This window comes from Dreissena polymorpha, chromosome 10 (assembly GCF_020536995.1).
Source record: "Dreissena polymorpha isolate Duluth1 chromosome 10, UMN_Dpol_1.0, whole genome shotgun sequence".
Lineage (NCBI taxonomy): Eukaryota > Metazoa > Mollusca > Bivalvia > Myida > Dreissenidae > Dreissena > Dreissena polymorpha.
The window spans coordinates 55,506,033-55,533,898 of NC_068364.1; the positions used below are offsets into that span (position 1 = coordinate 55,506,033).

Below are 27,866 nucleotides of genomic sequence, written 5' to 3' on the forward strand. Positions count from 1 at the left end.
TTTTCTCAACTTCAAGGGGAGATGATTCTTAACTTATTGTAACGTTGCTCATTTACGATAGGGGTTGAGTATTCATTGATATGAAAACACTGTAAAAGTTTTAATGTGTTTACGAACCCCCCCCCCCCACCCTCTTACACATATATTTCATGGGCATAAAAAAATGGTTACAATAAAACAGCATATTTATTTAAACTAAAATGTCTGCATCAAAACAAAAAGTTAACATAGAACACAAAAACAATAATTTGATTCTACTGGGGCTCGAACCTTGGGCCTCTCACATGTGAAGCGAGCGTGCAACCACCACACTACGGAACCGCTTGGAAATTCACCTTCTAACTAAGATATTAATAAGTGACTGTAGTGTAACGGTTATCAATATAGCAATAAACCGTGTAATCGCTGTCGTCTTGTAAGATTGAAGAAAATACGCGTAAAACCAAAACTCGAACAGCAAAAGTCTGCGCTATTGTTACAAAAACCACAAAAAATGGGATATGTTTTGTTTTTATACAAAACCAGAAAGTTTCACCGGTTCGCGTATTTGCCCAGTCCCTGTGATCTTTTATTTTTTCCCAGTCCCTGTGATCAGTTATTAATTAAAAGAATTAGCTTTGCATTATTGGCAATAAATGTTGTAGTAAATGTAATAGGCACAAATGCAGTACTTATTTACACTAATTTACACAAATAATCACCACTATGCAAGATATTCTGACAACAAAACTATATACATTGATCCGTAAAATAACTTCTCCTCCCATAAGCGAAAAAAAACCTGTTACATACGAGTCGCCGCACTTCAGTTCGATGCCATTAACACAGTGAAAGTGGTACTTTTTGATGGTAAGTATTTATGTGAATAATAGAAGCTGCCATATGAGTAATCCAAAGCGAACTTATAACAAATGACCCTCCCTCTGTGAAAATGGCATTTCATGCATGCGCATTTGCGTAAAGAGGCTAACCAGTTTAACCAATGAAGTCTGCACAGGCTTATCAGGGACGACGACTTCCCGCTTTTATTGTATTTTCCGTTTAAAGGAAGACTTTTCTTGACGAAAATTCAGTTAAGGCGAAAAGTTTAGTCCCTGATTAGTATGCGCGGACTGCACAGGCTTATCTGGGACGACACTTTAAGCACATGCATTAAACCCTCTTTTTACAGTGCGAGACTCAAATGAATGTGTATTGTGAACTGTAACCGTTAAACTGTATTTTAATCATTGGCAAAACATTATTTACGTCCAACAGTTAGTTTGAATTGTTTACAAACAATTCACTTATCTATGAAATATTTGTTTCGCTTAAGTAAATTTAACAAAAAAAGAAATGTAATAAATGTCCTTATGAAAATATGTCACAACATTTTTTGAAATGCACTGAAAGTACGCCATTATGCGCACGTGAAACTACACATCACTTATCATAAGTGTATTGATTGGCCCAAATGATTATAGATGAATGAAACATGGCCCACATACCGTAGTGTACTATCGTCGTCCAGAGAAGTATACTGCTGTGCTGTATCGTTAAATGACCATACTGAATTTCATATAATTCGTTTGTTTTTAAGACCAGATAAGTCAAGTAGCCTATCAGGTCGCTTTAATGTGACATGCCAACGCGGTTTGCACGTGTTCGTGTAGCCCTTACTATTTAAAGAAAAAAGCAGGATAAGCTGGTGTACGCAATCCGTTATATTGGATTATAGGATTGTCATTTATTGCTCACCATGAGGAAAATTTAGTAAAATGTATTGAACTATTGGTATTCAAGGCTATTTCCAGTGTACAACGAATTACTTGACTTGCAGAAGTTTCGATAAGCAGCATGTTGATGGTATATAAGGTCGTTTTCATGACCGTTTCATAAATGTTGACCATTTGCTGTTTGATGCGAGATAATTGCCATCCATCTATCTATAAAGTTATGTTGAAGAACATATACTAGTAAAATAATATTCGTATTTTATAAACCGGTATACTCTTCCATTTCTTGACGTTGTTGAAAAATAGCGTTTTGAAGATGGACGATTTCCGATGGATATGTGTGATGGTTTTGTTTACAGGTACGTATACATACATTTAATTTACTTAAAATATAATACAATGTTGAGTGAGCCATGTATTTATACTATATGTGTGCATTTCTCATGCATACTTTCAAATGTGTCCTGAAAATAATTTTAAACGCTGTCATCTATTATACTTTACATACGAAACATTTGTTTTGGGATCACACATAATATAATTCAGTACAAAGTATTTGTATTTGACGTCATTTTACAAAGTTCAGAAATTTGGAACACCACAACTTTACTTTCAGACAAATGCGCTTGTTTAAATAAAAATTTCGAAAGATCAGGCTGTAAATGTTATCTTTAATTGATACTTTTCTCGAAAAGGCCAAAATTGCAAACATTTCACACATCTTGATGTAACGGATTGTTTTGCGCCATTAAAGGGATCTTTTCACGTTTTGGTAAATTGACAATAGTGAAAAAAGTTGTAACAGATTCGCAAATTTTCGTTTTAGTTATGATATATGTGAGGAAACAGTAATACTGAACATTTACCATGGTCTGATATAGCAATTTTATGCATCTTTTGACGATTTAAAAACCTGAAAATTATTAAGCGTTGCAACGCGAAACGATTGAATAATTTGAAGAGTTCTGTTGTTGTCGTTTAATTTTGTGAAACTACGAAGATTGCTTATATAAAGTATAAAATACGTCTTTCATGTATACTTGGAAGGATGGCCGAGCGTTCTAATTGGTTTGTACTCCAGGACTCCGGGCGTCAATGGCTCGAGCCCTGCTGCGGGCTACTTTGTTTTTCCTTTTTTAAATTTTATTCTTGATTTTTTACTGGAGCTTTTAGATCCAATGTTTACATTTATCAATATAAAGCATTTAATGACAAACTTCAAAACATGCCAAAATCTGTGAAAAGGCCCCTTTAAGTCTAAGTGGTCGAACATCGTTTAATTACATTTGATAAAACGTAACCTAAATTTCGTATCATATCTAAGTCTACAAATTGTTATTTGCGGAGATAATAATACCTTCGTGCGCGTATATACCAACACTTTTTTAGTCTTAAGTATCAATTACAGACTTAGAACTAAGCAAAATATGCATAGTGTTTCAATAAATACAGGCTTCGATTTGTATTAATGGGATAAACAGAATGTTCTTTACAAAGAACGTGGTAGAAGAGGCAGCTAATAACAAGACAAAATTACAAGTCTTGAATATTTCAAATTTAAAGAATATTCTTTATTTCGAAAGCCTAAATTTCAAAATTGGTTGGATGATTACGAGCCCCGGTAAAGTGTGTGATACAAATAAGCTTTACATTAATTTAAATATCCGCAATTATAATTGCCTGTTGAACAACGTTCTCAGTTTATAAATGAGTGTTTATAAATGAGTAACTGTGAATTACATTATAGATTTGCGTAGTCAGTATTTAAAATCAATATATTACACAAGTTTTGCATTAAAAAGATTCAAATCATTTTGTTTACTTACAAATTAGAATGGATTTATCATGTTTCGAATACTTATTATCTAGTTGTTTGTTCCGCTCCCTAGACAGTTATCAAAACAAAACAGCAAATATTCATGTTGTTGTGTATGGTCTTTTAGAAATATATATGCCAACGAATAGTTTTATCTTACACATGTGTTATATACTTTTTAAGCGTTTTCATTGGCTTAGTTTTCGTTCGAGTGACCAATCGCATTTTGTTATTTTGCTGAAATGAAGTTGCAACGTCAAATGACGTCAAGAAATGTAAACAACATTCGGGATTTATCATTATGTTTGCGTAAATATTTATTTAATTTGCTCATTTAAAAGCATGTGATGAAATAGATCTGACACTCGTTGTCATTTCATACTATATTTTATTAAACTCGTCCAGGAAATTCGTTATTAAGCTCGCCAAAGGCTCGCTTACTAACAAAATTCCTGAACTCGTTGAATAAAATATGGTATGATATGACAACTCGTGCCAGATCCATTATATACGAGGCTGATTGAACATATTTGTGTTTAAGGACTGGTCGAGTCTCAGGTTCCGCCTAATCTGTCCTGCTATTCTCCCGTAAGTAAGATGTTTCCTTTTCTTAAGCCCACGTGACCGACTTTAGTAATAAGGTATGGCTTATTCACCAAAAACGAAAAAGTTTTTACGTCTAATGCTTACTACAACAACATAAAGCCAAACAGCTAGTGATTTACAAATATGTTTACATTTCGTTGTATCCTGCTTTCTTTCGACGTCATATGTACAGATAGGAAATAAACGTTATTTACGAGCAATGTATTTGTTCAATATTCTTTACCGTATGTTTTTGCGTAAAACAAAACATAGTCTCCCTAGGTAAAATTAGTATTTAATGTTTTAATAGTATCGGTCCAGATATATTTCAATAGTTTTTTGCTATGCGGGGGGTGGGGGAGATTTACAAGCTGCTTTCTCTGTCCGTCCGAATTCTAATTTGTATTAAACGATGTTTGAAAGGAATTTTCCCGTTGATCGTATTTGTTTAATTGTATTCCCCTTCTGTCCGTTCGTCTGTCCTTTCTTATTTGTGTCTGTAAGACGTTCCGTTTCTATGAAAGAGCTTATGATCCGACTACAATTAAACTTCATATACGGAATTCATATTTGGCGGACAAGCGCACCGTTGTCATGTCGTTCCGATTCAACGACTTTTCAATGAGTTTTTGTCGTTGATTATAAATACGTCATTTGTAATTGATGTTTGAACCCGCTCGAGAACGTCGACACAAATGATCCCAAGTTGATTTAACGTTACATACAGAATCACCATTAGGGAAATAATATTGTCTGGTCGTTCCGCTCGGATGCGAAATTAATTAACGTCATTTGATGTCGTTTTATGGATGTTGCGTTTAACGAGAGATATCAAACGCTAATGATCTAAAGTTGATGACACTTGATATGTAGCATCCCTGATTGGGTGGACCTGGGTATAGTTTCTGATTAGACCTCTCAATTAAATTGACAGGAAGAAATTTCCATTTGATTTATAATATGATGTTTTATAAAGTATACGTGCCTTTGTCAGATCACATGAACTTATGGCATCCATTCGATGAACACTCAACATGAGGTATCCCTACAGATGAAGGGCGAACATGCGCATTGTCAGGTCATTCATCTCCAGTGAGTTTTCAGGGAGTTATTTCCCTTGAAATAAAATTCGCCTCTATATGAGGAGTGTTCTACACAAGGTGGCAGAGACTTAATGATACGAAAACATTATTTGCAATTAATTTCAAGGGTAGCATGCGCTTCTTGGTAACTCGTTCCGCTCATTATGTTGTAATCGAAATTATTGTCATTTGAATAATAATAACTGTTTGCTTTTGATCCGGAAGAGCAATGGTATTATTTAATGAAACTAGTCTATATATGAAGTATCCCTCTTGAGTAGACATGCGTATATGATAAGGTTGATCTCCTCTATTTGTACTGAAAATGTTTCCCCTAAAATGAAAAAGATGGCATTTCTGAATAAATTAGACGTTTTAATTTCATGAAAGGATCTAATGACGGCAGCTTTGTTAACCTTAACCCATTAATTTATGCCTGGCGTCTAGAAAAAAGCCTTGACAAACAGCGAAGACCCAGATGAGACGCCGTACGATTCGGCGTCTCATCTGGGTCTGCGCTGTTTGCTTAAAGGAATTTCTGTAAGACATATATTCTAAATATAGAAATAAATATACTAGACATCCGTACTTTTGGAAATAAATTGATCCAATTTAGAAGGATGAGAGAGTCAACTAGGCATAAATGGGTTAATATGCAGTATCTCTTCATGGACATCGCGCGCGTATGGACAGGGCACTTGGCTTCAGAGAATTTTCACGGACTTAATGCCACTTGAATAATAATGCGTTTCCAAAAATGAATTCGAACCGTAATGAGCCCATTATTGTTTACGTGTAATCTCTGGATGTCATGTAATACTGATGCAAGGTTGATAACAGTTAATATTTAGTATGCTTTTTAAGTTTGGCATACGCATATTATTAGGTCATTTTGCATCAGTTACTTGAAAAGGAGTTATTGGCATTCGAATACGCATTGGTTTCCGCACGAAAGCTTGGTCACTACTGATCCAACATAGGTTAAACATGTACATATTGCCACATTATATCACTTCAACATCATTTGTGTGGTATGTTGACTTAAAACAAAATAATTTGCTAAATGTTCGTTCCCGTGCTTTCAACAAACCCATGCATCACTGGGGATCATCCATCATTATGACTGATATTCATTTTCCTTCATTTTACGTTGTATTCGCCCTCCGGTAACATATGATGAAATAAATATAAATGTTATGTAACGACGATTGTACATTTCGGATGATGGAGGGTACTTGTCATATTTGCTAATAAACAAACATTCATTAATCCATCTAAATTTTCCATTTTTAATCGCAATGTCTTCATAGTCTAAAAGTGTGGGAAATGCGGATAAACATGTCACAAAAGTTACAAATGTGTTTGTACATTAATTATATTGTTAAAATCGCACAATAATTTAAAGATACAAGTGTGTTACGACAAACATCCGGTAGTATCCTACCTTTGTACAATTGTTACAAATGTGTCATTTGAATTGATTTGCATTGCACATTTCAATCTATTTGCTGCAAACGCAATTAGTTGTAAATCTTTGCATTACACGTGTGTGCTTTATTTGCGTTTAAATAAATATGTTATTTTCAATGGTGTTGAACACTTGCTTATAAGTAATAATTATTAAAAAGGTAGCTGTATATTTAATATGCTGTAGATTTAATATGCTTAGAACAAGACAATTCGTAATGGTGTAATTGTTATTTAATATGTTTGTATTATTTAAGATCAAACTTAATTGTTTATCCATTTCAAAAAAGTTTTAAAGTGTTGATAGATAATATAAATTGTATCTCAAACTTATGTGTGTTTCATTATTAACTACACAGAGACTCGTCCGAAACTTTCCCTATTACAAGATCCAGTTTTGACTTGTTTCACGCTATAAAGGGTGTCCCGTTTAGATTGCTTTCACCATGCATTCAAATTGTCCACAAAGCCAGCTATGTTACCCATTTATTCTTAACAACGTCAATATGTTCCACACTTGGTATCCATCCAGTTTACTTTACACGCGATATGTATAACATTGGTATATGTTTGGCAATTCACAGGGCCATTTACAAAGTATTTAAGGCGCACATATTAAATTTGAATTGTTGCGCACGATCCGAGCAGATATGTTACGTGTTCCGCGCAAATCAAATGACCTCTGTTAACCGATTCTGAAGTTGTTCGTGTCACCGTCTTGGTTATAGAAAACTGCACGTGCCACTTTATAAAAAAGAACCCCGTAGATGTTGTTCACATAAGTATATCTATAAGTGAGCGATGTAGGTCAGGAAACGACCAAACCATTGAAGACCATTTTAAGCTAAATCTCACGTGCCATTTACTGATCATACAGATGCTTAAGAGCCTTCGAAACAATGTCTAGTGGTTGATTTTTAATAAATCAATCTAGATTCCTGGGTATGCCGAGGATATCTATGATACTGGTATTAAATATATAATGCATGCTTATTTAACAATACCACTTAGCACGTTTATCTATCTGTTACGCACAGTAATCCAGAAACGATATACTTGAGAGATGCGGCACAAAAAGCGTGTTATCAGTTTGGTACGATACAAAGTAAGAGTTTGTGTTCGCTATGGCATGTCGATAAATCAAAACAAAGAATTCATATCCGAACCCCCTTAGAGATTTTCAATTTAAAATACCATTTATTTTACTAACACCGCAACTGACGATCATTATCATACAAACTGTAGTGAAAGTGAACTATGACACAATATTGCGCTGCTAAAAACTGTATACTTTATTAGTTGACCTTTCAAATAAAAGATAACTGATTAAATATTGTTAAATCACAAGCGTGAACGCATATGTTACCACAATATTAAACCATATCAACTAAAACACGTTTGAATATTATTTAAAATAGAATCGTAAGTTATACTTTTAGAACACATTGATTTTATGTTCGCGTAAACATTTTTAAGTACATAAATTACCATTCCGTGAACAAAAGGAAAATGACAAAAAAAGTGTCAAATTATTCGAAACTAATCATAATAGTGTAGTTGCTTCAAAACTGACGTATGCATTAACAACATACATTAAAATATATATTAAAACGTCTTCGACAGCACTGTTCATATCAGTTCGTGTAAGAAGGTTCGATAGACATACTTGCATCATATAGAATGGTTTTGATTCAATAGTTATCACTAAGCCAATAAAACACGTTTGTATTTATAAGTCATTTTCAAATTGAACTAAAATGTGTTATTTTATAATGGCCTAATATATATTTTAAACCATCTTTGCAATTTTATGTTTCAATGACATCGGTTTGTTAAATTTAAGTTTACTATTATTTAATGATCATATTGTTTGAAAGACAATATTGAATGTGGATCTTGTATTAAATAAAGAATAACAGTTAAAAATACATTATTGTTGTCAGAATATTTCCTTTTAAAATGGCTTAAACAATCCTAAGATATAATTTGATGAACAAAAATGAAGTATTTTCTATTGAGTGTTTTTTTTTTACACGCAAATGTAAAATGAAAATGCATTAGTGCCGTCTGCAAACAATTGCAACATATATTCAGGAAAAATATATTTTGACTCGTGTTCTAGCAGTAATCAAACCGAAATAGCAGAAATAAAAATGAGTGCGTTGATTTCCGTCTTATAAAAATCTACATTTTCAGAGACCATTCAGTCCATCTTGCATCGACAAGTACGCTGCTTTCCCGGGCCATCTTAACTGTGAATATGGTCCTTTTTCCGGAAGACCCCTACACACCAACGACACAGGCACGTATTTTGTCATGGAAACATCTATTCACGTTGGTGATTCACGCTGAACTTGATATAATTTGTCTTAAAATCTTATGTTAAAACATACATTTATTACTTTTGAATAATATTTATAGTATTTGATTTTATAAAACACTAACACCATAACTAGATATATACGCGTTAACATACAAAAACTGAATTTTTATTAATTGCATTTTGAACAATTACGTTGGAAATCGTTCGCTAGCGTAATGGCATCTGACTAATTTCATCATACAATAACTTTGCTTATAAGGTTATTTTGTAATTTTAAATTAAGTTTATAAATATTTTGCATAAATTTAAAAATAAATGATGAACGTTTTCACTCGAGTGAACAAACTAAAGGATGTGTACAAGCGTACAATCTAACATTTTAATTATAGTATTCTGAGGGATCCGCACAGTCAAACAATTTGAATGCATAACAAATTATATGTTTTAATTCTTCTTTTGGATTCAAATTCATGGGACACAGTAATGTTTTCATTATGATAGCAAACACAAAATGGTATTGTAAAATAAATAAGTTGTATCTTAATTATACAGAACAAGCACAGATCGCTTATTTACACAACAAGATCCGAGCTCGTGTCTCCCCAACTGCTTCTGACATGACCAAGTTGGTGAGGATTCTTTTGTACAACAAGACTGTCTATGAAATAAACAATTTTTCAGGCGTATGTACCTTAAGACTGACCGATGCAAAGCCAGTACCGTAATGTCTACAACCCTCTTTTTTAAATTAGGGCTTGCAATAGTGATGAAATTATTCGGACTCTCGAGGATTGTGTCATTTGTTCTTACGATTCCGTACTAATGAGTTTAAAAAAAATGCATGTGTTCTTAATTGATTTATTACGCATTTAATTTGTATTTTTACATATAACCTTGATGTCCATAAAAGTATTGTTTCAAAACGTTTGAGAAAACATGCTTGGTTTAACTGTTAAACATTTTTTACAACAGGTGTGTTGACTGGTTACAATTCGTAGAAAATTTCTTGTTCACAAATAATAATACTGTAGCCGTACATCATATATTTAAGTGCATATTTTTATTTGTATTCCTTCCTCTTGGTATATATGTAACGAATAATCTCTTTAAACAACGTTTGGAAATCATCCGTGCTTTTCTTACATTACATTAATGACTATTTACAGTGTCATTTCATCAAAATAACATTTCGATGCGCGATGTGTAAGTCAAATAATTATTTAGACTGATCAAATAGAACAAACCGAATTATGAGTGCACATTGAACAGAATAAATGTATGTGAATGTGTTGTATTATACGAAAACTAAGTTAAAGTTATAGAATTTGGTAAATGTTAAAAATATTTAGCAAATAAACGTGTTCCAAAATGATTAATATATAACATAACGCCTTTAATACATGTCTTTTCCTACTCTCGGATACAGACACAATTTAACAGAACTTAATAAAGCATCAATAGTAAGTATATTTTACAGTTAAAAAACGTTTGCTATTTTGAATTATTATTGACTATGGTTAAGTTAAAGTGTGTTACAATATCAATTTAATAATTCATTGTCCATTGGCTCACTTTGATTGTATACGCCAGAAAGAAAACTCGGGTCTCGGCAGCACAGCGGAGAGATTCGCTAGACGATGCACTGCCGACAGCACATGGTACCAAAGGGCAATGCCAGGTAATCAACTATTTGTTAAGACTTCAATATATGAAGGATGAATAATATGATGAGTAGCAACATTCATGTTAGAAATTTCCAGAGACCTATCTCAACTCACACTCGTCAATTCTAATTAACTATATAGTGAAACGTAAATATCAAATACGGCGCAATAATTGTATCGTCCGTTTAAAAACACATTGGTATAACCTATTACGGACAAGATTAGTTATAGAATGGTTTACTTTTAATGCATTACGCATACATATTACGTATAAAGTACATGTATATATAAAAGCAATACATATATTATACACTATCACACATATGCAAATATTGCACAAAAATAGACGTGCAAATAAATTCACATAAGAATGCAGAGCAGAACACTACCAAATATACTCAATTAAATAATGTCAGTTGTTTAACATTTAAAAGCAATGCACGGAATAATTATTATTTTAAAAAATTGAATTAACTGAACAAATATTCTTAAATATTACGAAACAAACTGTCGCGCAAACCATAGGTGGATTCCTTGTTGGTCAAAATCACCTCTACAGTAACACAGCACTGACCTGGACAGATGTCATCCGCAAATGGGAGTCTGAAAATACCACTTTTGTTTATGGCTCAACGGGAAATAACCCGTCACTTGTTGGAAACTACACACAGGTATGCACTCAATAAAATACAAATAACAAACTTACAATGTCCGTTAAAAGAACATTTGAACATTTGCACCGTATTTTTACCAAATTAAGTCAAATATAATTTAAGGAACCTATACAGCACTGCTGAACGCGAAATATTAAATTGCTACTAAATTACATCAACAATTTTCTGTTATTATACTTCTGGATTATGGTTGATGTATGCGTGATATTAGCATTATCATTGACATATTTAATTAAGACACACCATAAAATGGTTTGAACTATCTTATAAACGAATACGTTAAATAATCAGATATAAAGGGGTACTTCTGTGGTCTAGTCGAGGGATTTTGGAAGCAACGCGTAATTGTTATGCGACGCTATTTAATTATCTCCATAATATCATTTATGACGTTTGTGTGCTTTGCTTACGCGTATTCGAGACTTATAGAATTATGTTAAATGATAAATAAAATATCAACAGTTGGGTGAACAAATATATCGCTTTTGTTAAAGATCGTATCATCGGAGACATCCTCTGTCGGGTGTGGTTCAGCTCAATGCAGTGGCTTCTACCTGTACATTTGTCTGTATGCCCCCATGTAAGATTATTAACTATATATGCCGAAGTCTGTTTTCTTTGCAAGTATGTTTTTACCAATTCAAAAATATTGATATGAATGCGATTTATTATAAAAATAACGTCTCAATGCCTGGCTAAGCCTTTATTTGTCAGTCAGCAGTCCGCTGAAACATGACTGGCATGCATGTGCCCCGACCCGGGATCAACCCGGGACCTCTGGATTGCAACGCAAGCGCCTTATTCATTGAGCTACGGAGGCACATTATGTACTATGTGCTATTCACATAAATTCATATCTTTATCGTACATATACACCATGGGATAAAGCACTTAACTTTTCTTAAAAAATACTTATATAACAAGACAAACTTCTACTTTATATCAAAATAAATCCCTAAACATTCAACATAAATTTTGTTCTCTTACAAAAGAATGTGACATTAAAGTTGGCATCATATGATGTAAGTGCTGAAACACATAATCTAAATGACTGACTTTGAACATTATTGTAGTCTATATGTGTAAATTGCCAAGTACTTTACATCTGTGGATGTTGGTTTTCTTAATTTATGTTGTTCTCTTTTTCACAGGCTTGATCCTGTACGAATAAACAAACCGTACAAAAAATCAAATAAATCATGCGACGACTGCCCTGGTAAATGTAATGGAACTCTATGTGGTATGTTAAATATCGTATTTTATTTTAAGTAATACATTATCAATACGAAACCAAATCCAAATCATTAACTGAAATCGTTTTTACCGATTCGTACAACTAGTTATGAAATTGATTACCAAACGTGCTTATATATCGCATTGTTATTAATGGTTATTATATGGGGCCGTGCTCTGTGAAAAATGAGTTTAATTCATGTGAAGTGTCGTCCCGAATTAGCTCGTTCAGACTGCATGCTTTTGTTATTTTTTCTGTTTAAAGATAGTTCTTAGTCAAAATCCACTTTAGGCGGAAAGTGTCATCCCTGATTAGCCAGTGCAGACTTAACAAGCTAATCTGGGACGACACTTTACGTGCATGCAAAGAGCACGGCTCATATAAATAAACATATATTAGACCATTCATAACTGAACGTATCTTATAAACGTTAAGCCCTAATATAGATCGATACAGTTCAAGCATGAATACGTTTCTATGTTTCACAGATTACGGTGGACTTATATGCCTGAGCGGATCTAAGTTGAACATGACTACATTTAGGTGTGATTGTGTGTCTACCGTACGTCCAGGAACGTACAATGACAGCGTTTGCTTCTGTGAGTTTCTTTCTTAAATATACTCGCAAAACCTATGTTTGTTTACGTACATTTTAAAGAAAATATGTCCGCATTAATTATTTATTATAATATATGTGCTTATATATAACAACGTTGATATATTAACCATGGCATTAGGTTATATCTTTAACAGGAGCAGTAAAATACATTCAATATTCAATTGGCATGACTATTTAAGAAAACAGAAAAACGTTTTAAAATCCATTTCGCGTCTTGTGATTTTACGATTAATCAATTTAAGAGTTAATGGTCAATGTCCGAGACAGTAATAGAAACAACTAAAATATTAACCCTCAATTCATTTTCAGTGAATTGCATTAATAACACCGACAGTGATCCGGATTGTTCTGGATCCCTTATAGGAACGTGTGGAAAAAATATAGACACGATGTTCCGGTGTCCATGGATGTGTAACGTGTGTCCATGTAAGAGAACCCAATATCATACGATCCATTTAAAAACGTGAAATGTGTTTGTAACAAATATTATTGTATTGCTTCTTTATCAATCATAACTGTGTGTTTTTACAATTTGTTAAAATTTTTAAATATTAATAATCATGATATCAATTAATAACGTTCTTATTAATTTAATTCTGAATTAATCGTGTAGATTCTGATCGAAACTGGAATCCCATTCTCATATCAAAAATGCCGTGGGAGAAGGGTCTACCGGACTGCACCACAACACCACCTCCGACAACAACTACAACAACTACAACTACAACAGCAACAACTCTGACTGCATCCACAAGTCGCGTGACGCAAACATCTGCTGGGCACTCATTTGCCACAAGTCCTGCCATCCCGGCAATTGCTGGGAGCTCAGTCGCGACAAGGCATAATTCTAATGCACAGCTGCAGAATGGTGGCATCGCAGTGGCATTCGCCAGTGAACTCTATATTGGCTGCACGATTATTATGATGCTGAATCGGTTCACATCATAAAATAAATTGTATGACATTGCCTACGACGTTCAAAATATGCTTACGATAATAAGTTAACGTTTTAATAGGTTTTCTTTTTGTTTGCATTATTGTTATAATACAGTGTGGAAAAAGGGGAATAACTTGCTGCGAAAATATCATAATGATCGTTTGTACATATGTTAAAGTAGCTCTATAAACCTGTTTATGCGGTATGGTGGTAAACATACAAACCTTTTATTGCAATAAGACCGAAAGCAGCTGAAAGCTTATTTACGACTTGAGCACACATACCGTCGACATATACCGGATTGGATACAGGATTCTGGATAACAAGATTGCAAACTAATTAACCCCTACACACCGTTAAAAAAACGAAACAAAATCTACTCAGCGAGTTATATATTGTGTTTGACACAAACTCACATTTACACACACCCAGCAACAGCTTACATTTGAACTTCACTAAAATACCAAGCTGAAAAGAATATATGTTAATAGATTTTTTTGTTTTCATATCCAAAATAAGTATGTCTTTTGTATTTCCATATTAAAAAAACAGACGATAATGAACCGTACGCAATATATTTTTATATAAATTCCCTTTCGTTTAAAATAAATCGGCATAGAAACAGAACATTTTCGGAATGTACCTGAAGACATCCGTGTAGTGAGTATCAAAATGTCCGCATCATTGCATACACATCTATTAACGAAGACCTTTTTAAAAATATAATCGATATAAAAATATGTTAAACGTGTTTGTGATCATTAAATATGTTTATTCACCACGGGTAATCGCTCTGATTGGTCATGTACCAGAAACAATTCTCTTTTGTAGTTGTGCAAAGGATTGTCGATCAATTTGCATTGAAAAGACATTGCTTAAATTTTGGTCATAGCAAGTGTTGATCGTTACACGTGGATTGCACATTAAACAGTCAAAGCGAATATTATTTATTCTGTACAGTTTGGTTGGTTGTTACAAGCGACGTAGTGCATGTGCATGAGAAACAAATGATCAGATGCTTTAAACATATCATCACAGGATTAATTAAGTTAAGAGAAATACATGGCCTAAAAATCGAATTGGGAACTTGACCTTCAACAGAAATGCGTGTCAGTTATACGCGGCATATTCAATTTTCTCAATAAATTAATTATCAAAAGTTTTACTCAAATCTTAAAAAAAAAGTAAAAGCTATTAAACGGAAACTTAACTTTGGCTGAAATGAACCACCCAACCACTATTCTACGGACTGTCGGGGCGAACTTCTTATGCCCTTATTATTCTTAAGGTTTTGTCGGTTCCGAAATTATTTTAAAAAAATACTATCATAAGGGATCTTATAATAGTACTTTGTGTCGATAGGAATTATAACAAAATTAAATCAGCTCATCTGCAAATCGTTCACACTAAACGTAGACCATTTTCGAATGTAACAGGTAGTTATATCCATCAAAATTATCCCTACATTTAGCAATTGTTGGCCTAACTATGTTATCCGTTGTAAGATACCGCATTCAATATCGAGGAAAGTAGAACATGATAAGTATTTGTGTAAATCTCAATGCTTGCAAAGTCGATGAAATGCACATTTTCAATGAATTTAGGAGCGTTTTCTGCATACGGTACCAATAACAATATAAATAACATTGGCAAACAAATTCACTGCACTTCAGTGGGAAGTTTTACGCATAAAATATCGAAGCCTGCAAACAAGAAATGTAAATGAAGTGCTTTGAATGTACATGTATTTTATGTAGTCAATCGATGATTTTGATCCCAATTTGAATATGTTATTCACGTCTTAAAAGCCTTGGGATATTTAGCAGCCCAAATTTCTCGACGACAAGGTTTTATTGAATTGTCGTTATTTAAATAGTGCTAAATATACCCACCTTTACTATACATTGTCAAGTCATGCAAGTTCAAAAATCTGCTCAAACAACACTTGCTACCCAATGCCAAGGTAAGAAAATCAATATAAAAAAATTCTTCACAAATTGCAGTACAATCACCAAAATCTACAAAACTAATTACGCAAAGAAAAATCCAGACTGCACAATCTACACAATGTCGTACAAAGACGCTAGCTCAATTCAGTTACAACTTCAAAACTTCAACACATATCCCGAGTCCCGGTTCAGTCAAACTACTTTGAAAACTGATTAAATTTTGTCAGAAAAAAACATTCATATTAAAGGGTTCATACAAGATCTTCGCTAATGCCTTCACCACAAACATGAGTTGAAGCAAACGCAATAAGAGGGGTCATTATAAATACGGCTCCTCTATTGTGATATGGAACCAATTAAGTTTTTTTATTCAAAAGTTTGCACATAGAGAGACTTCAAAGGGCATAATAAGATCGCAATATTATATCGTGTCAAAAGATACAGTGACAATGATAAGACTAGAACAACGATAAACGACTTGATCGCCATTGCCAACAAACGGTACGTTTATAGTGCCCTTGGCAGACGCCCGTCTGTTCCGCCCGATTTTATAGTGCCCTCGGCGGACGCCCGTCTGTTCCGCCCGATTTAATAGTGCCCTCGGCAGACGCCCGTCTGTTCCGCCCAATTTTATAGTGCCCTCGGCAGCAGCCCGTCTGTTCCGCCCGATTTAATAGATGCCCTCGACAGACGCCCGTTTGTTCCGCCCGATTGAATAGTGCCCTCGGCAGACGCCCGTCTGTTCCGCCCTATTTAATAGTGCCCTCGGCAGACGCCCGTCTGTTCCGACCGATTGTGCCTCCTCCCTTACACGTATAGCTTGTAACTTATGGGAAACAGAATCGAATGTATAGCTTGTAACTTATGGGGAACAGAACCGAATAGAAAATATTCACATTGTCGACGATTTACCGATGTCGCATCAAAAACATATTTAGCCTTTATCGTTCGAGGTAAAGTAGATTTAAACTTACACAAAGTATGTGAAACATGATGGAAACGTGACATACATTTTGAGGACAACGAACTTAGATGTCACAGTCAAAACAAAACTAATTAGTGAATAAAGTTTTATTTTGTTAGGCATTTTATATTTTCACCACAACATACGTATAGTTTGTCGAATTTGTAACCACATGTGGTCATTGTAATACATATTGCAAAGCAATTAGTGCTACCTTTATAAGTTTGTTAACATTACATACATGTTTCTTCTGTATTGACATTTGGTTATACAATACAGTTGATTGACCAGTCCCACTAAACATTTAATTTGTTTCTAACAAGTTCATAAATAGCTTAGCAGAAATATGTCCGAAGATATTAAACGAAAGATACTTTTTTGGCAATAATTCACTGTCAATTTGTTAATAACATGATAACTTACACATTAAAGATATTAAACATATTTCTTCTTGTATTATTATGAGTTATTTATCTATTAATCTTACAGTGATAAAATGAATTACCTGTAGTCTTTATCGTCAACTGTTGTACTTAATTTTGGTACTAAAGTTAAACATGTTGAAGTAACATCCTTGTACATCAAGAGTAAACTATAATACATAGACAATATATAATACACATTACACCTTGCCACAAAGTGAGACTTAAATAGTAGCTATTGATATTAAACATTTTATTACAAAGACACTATATCTATTGACAAGAATTGTTCATATTAAACACACTTTACAGTTTATCACGTACTGTCAGAAAATATTTTGTGACGAGCGAAGACAGTGACAATCTATAATGAGATTCATAACAAACATGACACAAAATATATACTGCGCAATATGTACAGTGAAGATATTAAACTAATGACTAGTTACTCACAACACTTTGTCTGCTAAAAGTGTTACCATTATTTACAAACAATATAGAGTAACATAATTATTTGTTATTGTATTACAAGTGGTGTTTTAATTCTGGATGTATTTTCTACTCTTTTACAATTGTTTGTAAGTTTACCTTTTACAAATTTAGTCAATCAATGTTATAATATGTAATGCATAACTCGTGTTATAGTAATGTGTAACTATGTTAACTAAATTTCGTGAAAGGGATTTGGATTTGTCAGATAACCGGAACTCGTTAATCGGCTAAATATTGTAACATTGAATTTGAAATGTACAATATAATAAGTTGTTTCTAAATAATATGTACAAACAAAACATTAAGCACTTCGTGTTTTGCCATGCGACCCATCTAATCTAAAACAAGAATCTTACCTGCCAGAGCTGTCTAAGGTGAACAACCTTTAATCCTTTGTTGTTTGCGGTCTGTTGTGTTTATTTCTTTGTTTATTAAACCAATAGTACACAGTCATTGATTTACAGTATAAAATAACCAACTTGAAAATAACGCATTAAAACAAGGAGCGATATAAACAAGCACATATACAAATAAGACGTGGATCATCCCCAACGCATGTACGTCAATATTGGTTTTGCCTGGAATATTCGATAAATAACGTTGACTGTTTCTATTGTTTACAAATAAATGAACAGCACATTTAAATTAAGGGTGTAACGGTACACCGTGGGACGGTATATCGTAATAGTCTCCTTTCGGTACGGTTTACGATAGGCCTCCGAATCCGTACGGTACGGTACGGCATTTTCCATGACGCATTTCAATGGAAGTAACTGTAATTCGCCAAAAAATAGCGGAAGTTGAATTGAAATTACCACCAGCGAGCTTCTAATAAAAAGTACGAAAGCATTTTGTGTGATCAGTAAGAAAGTGGTAGGCGTCTATTTCGTATAAATATTTGCTTTATATCACGACTTTAGTCGCTACGAATTTCCTAAGCAGGAGCTGTTATTTTGTGATTCCGCTGAGAATTTCGCAAATTCTTTGAACCCATTAAAATTAAACTTCAACCACTCAAAAATGTGCTGTGTCGCCTACGTCACGAAGCAATGTGCAATATTTGACTGGTTCTCCGAATTGCGCTTGGAGTTTTTTTACGGCACAAGCAAAGCCAGTTTGACTAGTTGGTAAACACGTTTTATTTGTAACTTAAATAATTTCTCGAAGTAAAAGAATCATAAAAAAGTCCGTTTTTTTTAAACATATTCATAACTTCTTGTTCATATTAAATCAAAGTTTTAGATTTATAAATAATAATAACTAATTGTCAAGTTCATGACATAATATGTTATTTTGTATATTGTGTGACACATATGTAGAGGTCTTTAAATAAAATTGAAAAATGGTTTTAAATGGTTGTATGTTGCTTCCATCTGACGATACTTGTCGCGGTACGTATTGTATCCTACATACAGTACCGCAATACGTAACGTATCGTAAGGTGAGCGTATCGTGACACCCTTAATTTAAATCTGTACAAATATTCGAAAAAAGGTATATACTGAAAAGTAATTATGAATAAAAATGATGCGAGAAGAAACCATTTGCTTTGTTAAACGAAAAATTGCGAATCAAGTTGGTGGGCATACAGTTTATTTATATATATATATATATATATATATATATATATATATATATATATATATATATATATATATATATACACAATTTTCAAAATAAAACCCTAGCGTTGATTGTTTTTGTAATAAAATATCCAATATACTCTTCTATTGCTGCCAATTTAAATTAAATAAGGCTCAGTTCTTTTTGCATACCATGTACTAAATAGAAAAAATGTTCATAAAAATGCCAGAAAAGGCTGTGGTGGAGTCGGCTTTTTAATCGTAAAGGATTTATTAGATTGTTATAATGTATCTGTTTTAGATGATAGTCATGAGGGGATTTTATGGATTAAATTACAACATAAATATTCAGAGTATACATAAATAACGCGTGTTTGTTATTTACCACCTGAAAATTCATCTCGTCCCTTTGATATAAATTCTGTTTATGATCAATTGCTGACTGGGATGTATAAGTACCAAAATATGGGATCAATATATATTTGCGGGGATTTCAATAGTCAATGCAGGGAAGTGGATGATTTTATTTCAGCTGTGTACGATATGCCACAGCGTAATATTGTTGATTATGCCACAAACAAATATGGAGAGCTATGTGTAGATTTTTCAATAAATACGAAATGTGTATGCTTAACGGCCGTAGTAATGGGGGAATAATTATACATCAGTTTCTGTAAATAGAGCATCTGTTGTGGATTATTGTATTACTTCCCATCAGCATCTTGGTATTTTTACAGACTTTACAATCACCCTCACATCAGATCTGATTATAGCATTTGATAGTATTGTAAACATTACTCCTGATGGCATACCAGACCACTGGCTGCTGTCTTGGAATATTGTTATTAACTTAGAGTACGAAGGTAGCCTTGATGCTAATAGCGTTTCTAGTCATGTTAACTTGGATCTGGAGAATGTACCAAATATTTTTTTAATGATCAGTCTGTTAAGGAAGATATAAATATTTTAATAAATAGATTGGAAAGTATCGAGGTAAATAGCAATAACATTGAACATGTTTACCAAGATTGGTGTGATATTGTTCGAAATAATATGTATAATAGTATTTCTCATAAAATTATTGTAACTAATAAAGCTAGCAAGTTTAGGAAACATAGACAAGGCAAACCTTGGTGGAGTGTTTTACTTACAGATCTGTGGTCTAAATTATGTACTGCTAAAAAGAAATGGTAAAGTCGTACTCTTCGTACTCTTAAACATATTTTTAAAGCTGATTATGTTAAGTTACGCAAGCACTTTGACCGTGAGGTACAGAATGCTAAGCGTACATATTGGTTTTATTTACATAATAAAATGTTGGAGGACTGTGAAGTTGATCAAAATTACTTCTGGTATTCTATCGTAAATAATTCTCCAAGAAAAAGCTGATCCCAGAGCAAGTTGTTTTGGACAATTGAACAGTCACTTCATCAATTTCGGAGGTGTTGAATAAATGGAAGCATGATTTAAGCTCACTTTTTAATAATAGAAATGTACAGGACTTTCTGATGTTGATAGCGATAATATTAATGTCGGTAATGAACGAGATTAAAGTATTGTAGAAGTTAAGAAAGCAATAAGCAAAGCTAAATGTGGGAAAGCTTATGGGTTGATGAGATACCCTCTGAAGTATTTTTTAATTATACATCCGTTATTGTTTACATTTGTTGTTCAATTTATGTTTTGATAATGGAATTGTACCATCAGTTTGGAGTAAATCTATAACCAATCCTATCCCAAAGTCTCCTAAGCTGGATCCTCGAGACCCAGTGTCATATCGAGGAATTGCCCATTGCGTTTGCAATCTACAAGGTTTACTGTAGGATACTTGATGATAGGTTGAGCACTTATATTGAAAGAAATAGTATTTAAGTAGATGAACATAATGGCTTCAGGAAAAAGCGTAGTACTGTTGATCAATTATCGTCTCTAACAAGTATTAAAGAAACCCGTAAACAGCATAAATTAGCAACATTTACTGCCTGTATTGACTTTAGAAAGGCGTATGACTCAATAGATAGAACAACACTTTGGATTAGATTACTTAGTAATGGTGTGTCAGGAAAAAAAGGCTACAGGCAATCATATCTATATATAATTATGTATATTTTCCTGTGTTAGAGTTAATGCGCATAGAACGGATTGGTTTGAAGTAAAATGTGGTTTAAGACAGGGGTGTATTTTATCCCCTATTCTGTTAAATATATTTATAAATCATTAAGCATTGTATTTGAAATCGTTAGATACTAATGTTAAAATAATGATGAGATTGTATGTGTTTTATTGCTGATGATATTGTACTTCTGGCCGATAATGAGCAAAACCTTTAAATGTATTAAATGAATAACGTATTAGAAGTTGCATGGATATTAATGTAGGAAAAAGCAATATTGTTTACTTTCGTACAAAATCTATGCCGATATATAATGTTGTGTTCACATGTCGTGACCAAGTGATATAATATGCAAATCAGTATACATATCAAGGTTTAGTTTTGAATGAGTTTTTGGATCTTGATGTTACAGCTAAGATGGTAGCTCAGAGTGCTAGTAGAGCGTTAGGTTTACGTATTGCCAAAGTTAAAATAATAAGCGGTGTACCAAACGATGTCTTCAAGAAGCTTTACGACTCAGTTGTTTGGCCAGTCATTGCTTACGGGGCGGCTATATGGGGGCATAAATCCCTTCCATGTGGAACAGCTTAGCATAACAGGGCAATGCGGTTTTTTATCCCATTTCAACGCGACATTGACGGTATGCGGCTTTATCTAGGATTGGGTAAAAACACCCCAAATCTTGGTGTTTCTGGAGAAATGGGTTGGACTCCAGTCCCTTTCCGCCAATGGAAAATTACTGCTTCCATCTTTCCACTACCAATTCCTCTAGATTAAACAAGCGCATAGCACTCTGGGCTAGCAGTTAAATCCAAAAGATGCAGCAATTGGTTTTTCTTTGTGCGGAAGCATCTATCTCATTGCAATCTTAGACATCATCATTACAATGATTCTAGACCTAAATGCAAAGGTGTTATTGTTAAGAACATTGACCATTTAATGTTAAATGAATATAAAGTAGATTGGCTACATAGAATTAACTCTAGTAATGGTGTATCAGGTAGAGGTGGAAATAAACTTAGAAGCTTCTTTTTATTTAAGCAGAGCTTTGGTTTTGAGAATTATTGCAAAATAATAATCCATAAGAGTCATAGATTGGCCCTGTGTAAATTTAGGTGTTGCGTTGCTCTGATTCCCCTCGAGACAGGCAGGTATGAAGGTCTGCCTGCCGACAGACGCTTCTTTCCATTTTGAAGAGATAAAAATACAATTGAAAATGAATGCAATGTATTATTAGAATGTAGCATGTATAATGATATCAGATATAATATTGTTGAAAAAGCTGTTGATTCTACTCCAAATTTTATGAACATGTCGAATAGCGATAAGCTGAAATCCTTTTTTATAAATGAAGTATTAACAATAATCTTAGCCTAAACCTGCTTTTTAATTTTACAAAGAAGGCATTTTTACATGTGTAAATAAGTAGTAGTGTTGCATGTTTTATGTAAATAGCAGCGATAGTATACTTATTATATTTGATATATAATGGACTTGTGTATTGTAAGAAATGCTAGTCATACGTTGATATCATCGAGCGTCTTTGTGTACAGAATCTATTATATAAGATTAATGATGATAATTCTCTATAACGCCCATCTATAGTTTTTTAGGTTAGGTTTGAAATTAGTTATTTATTATAGAGATGTTACCTATTATTTTACAATCTGAAATAACTGTTTTATTAAAATACAGAGGGCCACTATTAACCAGTCCAATTAGGATCTGATCCTATCTGGTAGTAGCTCTTTTACATCATTTTTCACTATGAGCATTAGTGCCCAGTTTTACAATCACCAGTGTTTTATGACCTTCAAAGAGAATAATAGGTTAATGTTGATTATAGATCAGGTTTATCCTGCGAGGCTTAGAAAACAAAAAGCACGAGCCTAGGCTCAGTAACGTTTATATTTAAACAAAACTGGATATGTTCGCTTGATTTGTGAATTCATTTTGTCGAAACAATGACGTCATTACGTGCCTTTGATTATAGCAGAAATTTAATCAACGGGGCTTTAATCAACCGAACTCGCTGTTAAAGTGGGATAGAATATTTTATTGCAGGTGTTTAACAAAAGATTAACAGAGCCAATCTGGTTTGTATGATGTATACTATCAATTAAACATGTATTTGTAAAAAATTAAATAGTTTTAATTGTAATATAACACACTTAAAATGTCTATTATAAACCTATAAGATTGGCCATGCTTGTTTGTTAATTGTGTTATTTTATGTATTATATTGTGCATGTCATGGATTATACAATAAACTTTGAAACTCTGTACTTATACCTGAAATTATCCCAAATTAATGATAAAGTGTGCACAAAACTTCAATGCGATAATTCCTTTACATACATTATTCATAATTATCGCTAAACTCGCATATAAATGTATTATTTTCTCTTAGATATTAGTATTATTCTAAATAACACAAACGTGCCAAGAAAAGACATGTATTAGATTTGATCGAAACTGATAAGTCTTCAATATAATCTTAAATCGATCTTGTGACGCTTTCAAATTCAGATAAAAAACATTTATGAATCAAAAATTAGAATAAATTGAAGAATCATTAGTGTCAGAAAATGTAAAAAGAAAACAGTAAACAGTACTTGATTGGTGGTACTATATGAATATTGTTTATTTATATTCTTTAATTTCATTGGTTAATATTCATATGTTTATGGTAGATATGCGAATACATCGTTGTCATTTAAATCGTATGTAATCGCATTAACACGAATATATTCTCCATACTACTTTATGAATGCCCACGGTCTCAGGAAAACATAAATAATGCAAAGTTCTAGGATAGGTATCTGCTAATTTGTTTAATCACGAAACATGTAGTATGATAAATCCAACAAAAGCAGATATTTTTCTTTCCTTTTTATCAACGTTTCGGCTTACGCCTTCATCATGATAATACAAATAATAACAGAAAGCGGATGTTACGTCATCGACATAACGTACATTAAATTGCGGGAAAATTAACGTCAATAAAATGAACGTTAATTAAATAAGCTTATCTTTTGGATTCAAGAATACACAATTTCCTATAAAATTATATATAAAATACTAATAGGAAAAAACAAAAGTAAGCTTAAAGGGGCCTTTTCACAGATTTTAGCATGTTTTAAAGTTTGTCATTAAATGCTTTATATTGATAAATGTAAACATTAAATTTTAAAAGCTCCAGTAAAGAATCAAAGATAACATTTAAAAAAGGAAAAAAGTAGCCCGCAGCAGGGCTCGAACCAGTGACCCCCGGAAACTTGAAGTAAAAACGCAATAGCCAACTGAGCTATCCTGCCAAGCATACCTAAGCTGCGTATTTTATACATCATATAAGCAATCTTCGTAGTTTCACAAATTTAAACGACAACAACAGAACTCTCCAAATTATTTAATCGTTTCGCGTTGCAACGCTTTATAATTTTCAGGTTTTTAAATCGTCAAAAGATGCATATAATGGCTTTATTAGACCATGGTAAATGTTCAGTAATACTGTTTCCTAACAAATATCATAATTTAACCGAAAATTTGCGAATCTAAAACAACTTTTATCATTTTTGTCGATTTACCAAACCGTGAAAAGATCCCTTCAATTAAATTGCAGAGCTAGCCTTTTATGTTAAAAAGAACTTTGTTAAATATACCATTAGGGTGTTATGTTTTAAGTCTATATATCCAGTAAGTTTCCTTGCACAGACGAGTTATGTTGTAACTAACAACATCAATTGGCATAAAGGAAAAGTCATTTGCGCTGTGGTGATCTTCATTAAAATGTGTTGCGACCAATGTTGAAAATTCAGGGTCAGAAAAGTTTCTTATGTCAAATCGATGACTGTTCTTTCTTTTTGACACCGATTGCATGGTTTGTCCAAAGTACTGCTTCTGATACTGTTTACATGTAATGAGGTATATTACATCTTTAGACGCACAGTTCATATTCTTCTATAAATTAAATCGCTTGCCTGTAACTGTACTTTTAAATTTACCTTCAACGTCTATGGATTTACAATGGGAGCAACGTGCTCTTCCGCAGGCACTTGACGCACCTGAACTGTTCCAACTGTTCGTAAATTGAGCACATGTTATGTAGTTTTGTATCTTATTAGGCCTTTTAAACGCCAGTATGGGCTTATATGTTTCATACACACTTCTCACTTCTTCTTTCTGTGACAGGTTAGGTATGCCCCAATACTTATTTATTGTGGCTCCTATGTTTTTTTTATCACGAAACATGGAAAACATCGTGAACGTTATCGAGATTACGTGTGGTTTGATCCCATGCATGGCCGCATGTATTGTGTTAAGAATGGTAATGAAATTATTTCTAAGACGATTACCCAAAACTTCTGATTTAAGACGGGTAGTGTCAGGTACGTGCATAAGTATATGTCATAATATTGCTTAAATAGTGTTGAAAATGGGAAATGCATAAACAACACAAACAAAACAAACATCAAGTTACAAGATCAATATAATTATGATATGTATTTAACAAGATTATTTTAATTAGTTATAGTATTGCAGTTCTATGCAATCATGTCAGAGAAATTCTAATTGATTAAAAAAAGATCCACACTATATATAGCATTGGTGATCAAACTATTTAACTATAAAATAGAAACAAAACGATTTTACAATTAAATAAAACGTTGAACTTAAATTTTTAAGTAGTTTAAGTTATTACTATAATGCATTTCGTACCGGGGCTTTATTGATTTAAAACAGTCTTAAAGTATGGAATTTTGTTGATGCAAGACCTTTAATCTTATGTATAGTATAGTAAGCAAAGCATAAGTAGCTTTTGATTTTCATTATATGGATTCATCATATAAATTACATGCATCAGTATTTTTAAAGTACTATTAAAAATGTAATAGTATCGGATATTTTAATAAAAACAACCATGTTCTGGCCCTTAAGACATTCATCAACTCAATAGCATTTTAAAAGCCATTTTGATTATGTTGCAAAAGTCTTTTAAAATTGTTTCATTTTTAACAGGAAAAGAGTAAAACAGTAACGTTGATATTTTTATTTTATTATACTGGAGACATTAAATGTTAAAATACGAGTTATGTTCGATTAGTGTCTCGCATGATTTACTAGCGCATTGACATTCACTGAATTGTATGCGATTTTGAAAACGAGATCCCCTTCGCATTCATGGAGTTTTTAATTATCACTACCAAACATATCCGTAGGCTTGCGCGGTGTGCCGCGGATGTTTATGCTCGCATGATTGCATAAAGTTATTATAGTGATGACAACCATTTTTGAATTCGTACGTTATTTTGTCTTAACCTGTGAAAATTAATTTAACGTATATACCCTAATCACACGTCGTATAATTTTGACATTCGAAATCATTTTCGTACTAAAGCAATTAAATTATATATATATATATTTATCACAAGCTATACCCTGTTTCCCATGTCATACAACCATTTAATTTTTTTTATTACACATGTGTAATACAACATTTTTAAGAGTTTTCATTGGTTTAGTTTTCGTTTATTGACCAATAGCATTTTGTTATTTTGCTGAAATGACGTTGCAACGTCAAATGACGTCACGAAATGTAAACAACATTCGGGATTTTATCATTATGTTTGCGTTAATAAATATTTAATTTGCTCATTTTAAAAGCATGTGATAAAAAGATCTGACACTCGTTGTCATATCATACCATATTTTATTAAACTCGTCCAGGAAATTCGATAGTAAGCTCGCCAAAGGCTTGCTTACTAACAAAATTCCTGAACTCGTTTAATAAAATATGATATGATATGACAACTCGTGCCAGATCCTATATATATATATATATATATATATATATATATATATATATATAAACATGACCCAAACTGATTTTGATTTTGTTGGTAAAACAAAATGTTTACAATCGTTTGCGTAAAATTGCAAACAGATACAGAAAATCAAATATTTGTTTAAACATCAACTACAGATTTTAAATGTGTTCATCATTAACAACACACAATTTAGCACAACTACACATGCAAGTTAAAAACAAACGTGAGCGCTTTATTAACAAAACTTTGCGATATCTTTGGCGACATTTTCGTCGGATATCATGGTTCAGATGTGCTTCTACTGATGACGAAAGAGACTCGGTGTTGCACGTATTCGGATCAGACAAGTTTGTTTCAAAATCTCTCTGCGGTAAAAACCTCTTTGAAAACATCTTTTGA

General features: G+C 33.0%; 1 protein-coding gene across 2 annotated transcripts; it reads left to right on the forward strand.

The window, feature by feature from the left end:
* Positions 1-1,548: 1,548 nt before the first annotated feature.
* Positions 1,549-17,473, forward strand: LOC127847541 (uncharacterized). Of its 2 annotated transcripts, XR_008034016.1 has the most exons (12): positions 1,549-2,074; positions 4,073-4,119; positions 8,862-8,967; positions 9,541-9,617; positions 10,579-10,666; positions 11,178-11,323; positions 11,821-11,906; positions 12,478-12,566; positions 13,049-13,159; positions 13,489-13,605; positions 13,793-16,659; positions 16,743-17,473. XR_008034016.1 is itself a non-coding variant. In XM_052379545.1 (11 exons), exons 1-11 carry the CDS (start codon positions 2,032-2,034, stop codon positions 14,125-14,127), a joined length of 1,245 nt encoding a protein of 414 aa, XP_052235505.1. In that variant the 5' UTR covers positions 1,549-2,031; the 3' UTR covers positions 14,128-17,473. The 2 variants fall into 2 exon arrangements, 1 of the variants encoding a protein (XP_052235505.1); XM_052379545.1 differs by having other exon boundaries at positions 13,793-17,473.
* The last annotated feature ends 10,393 nt before the right edge of the window (positions 17,474-27,866 follow it).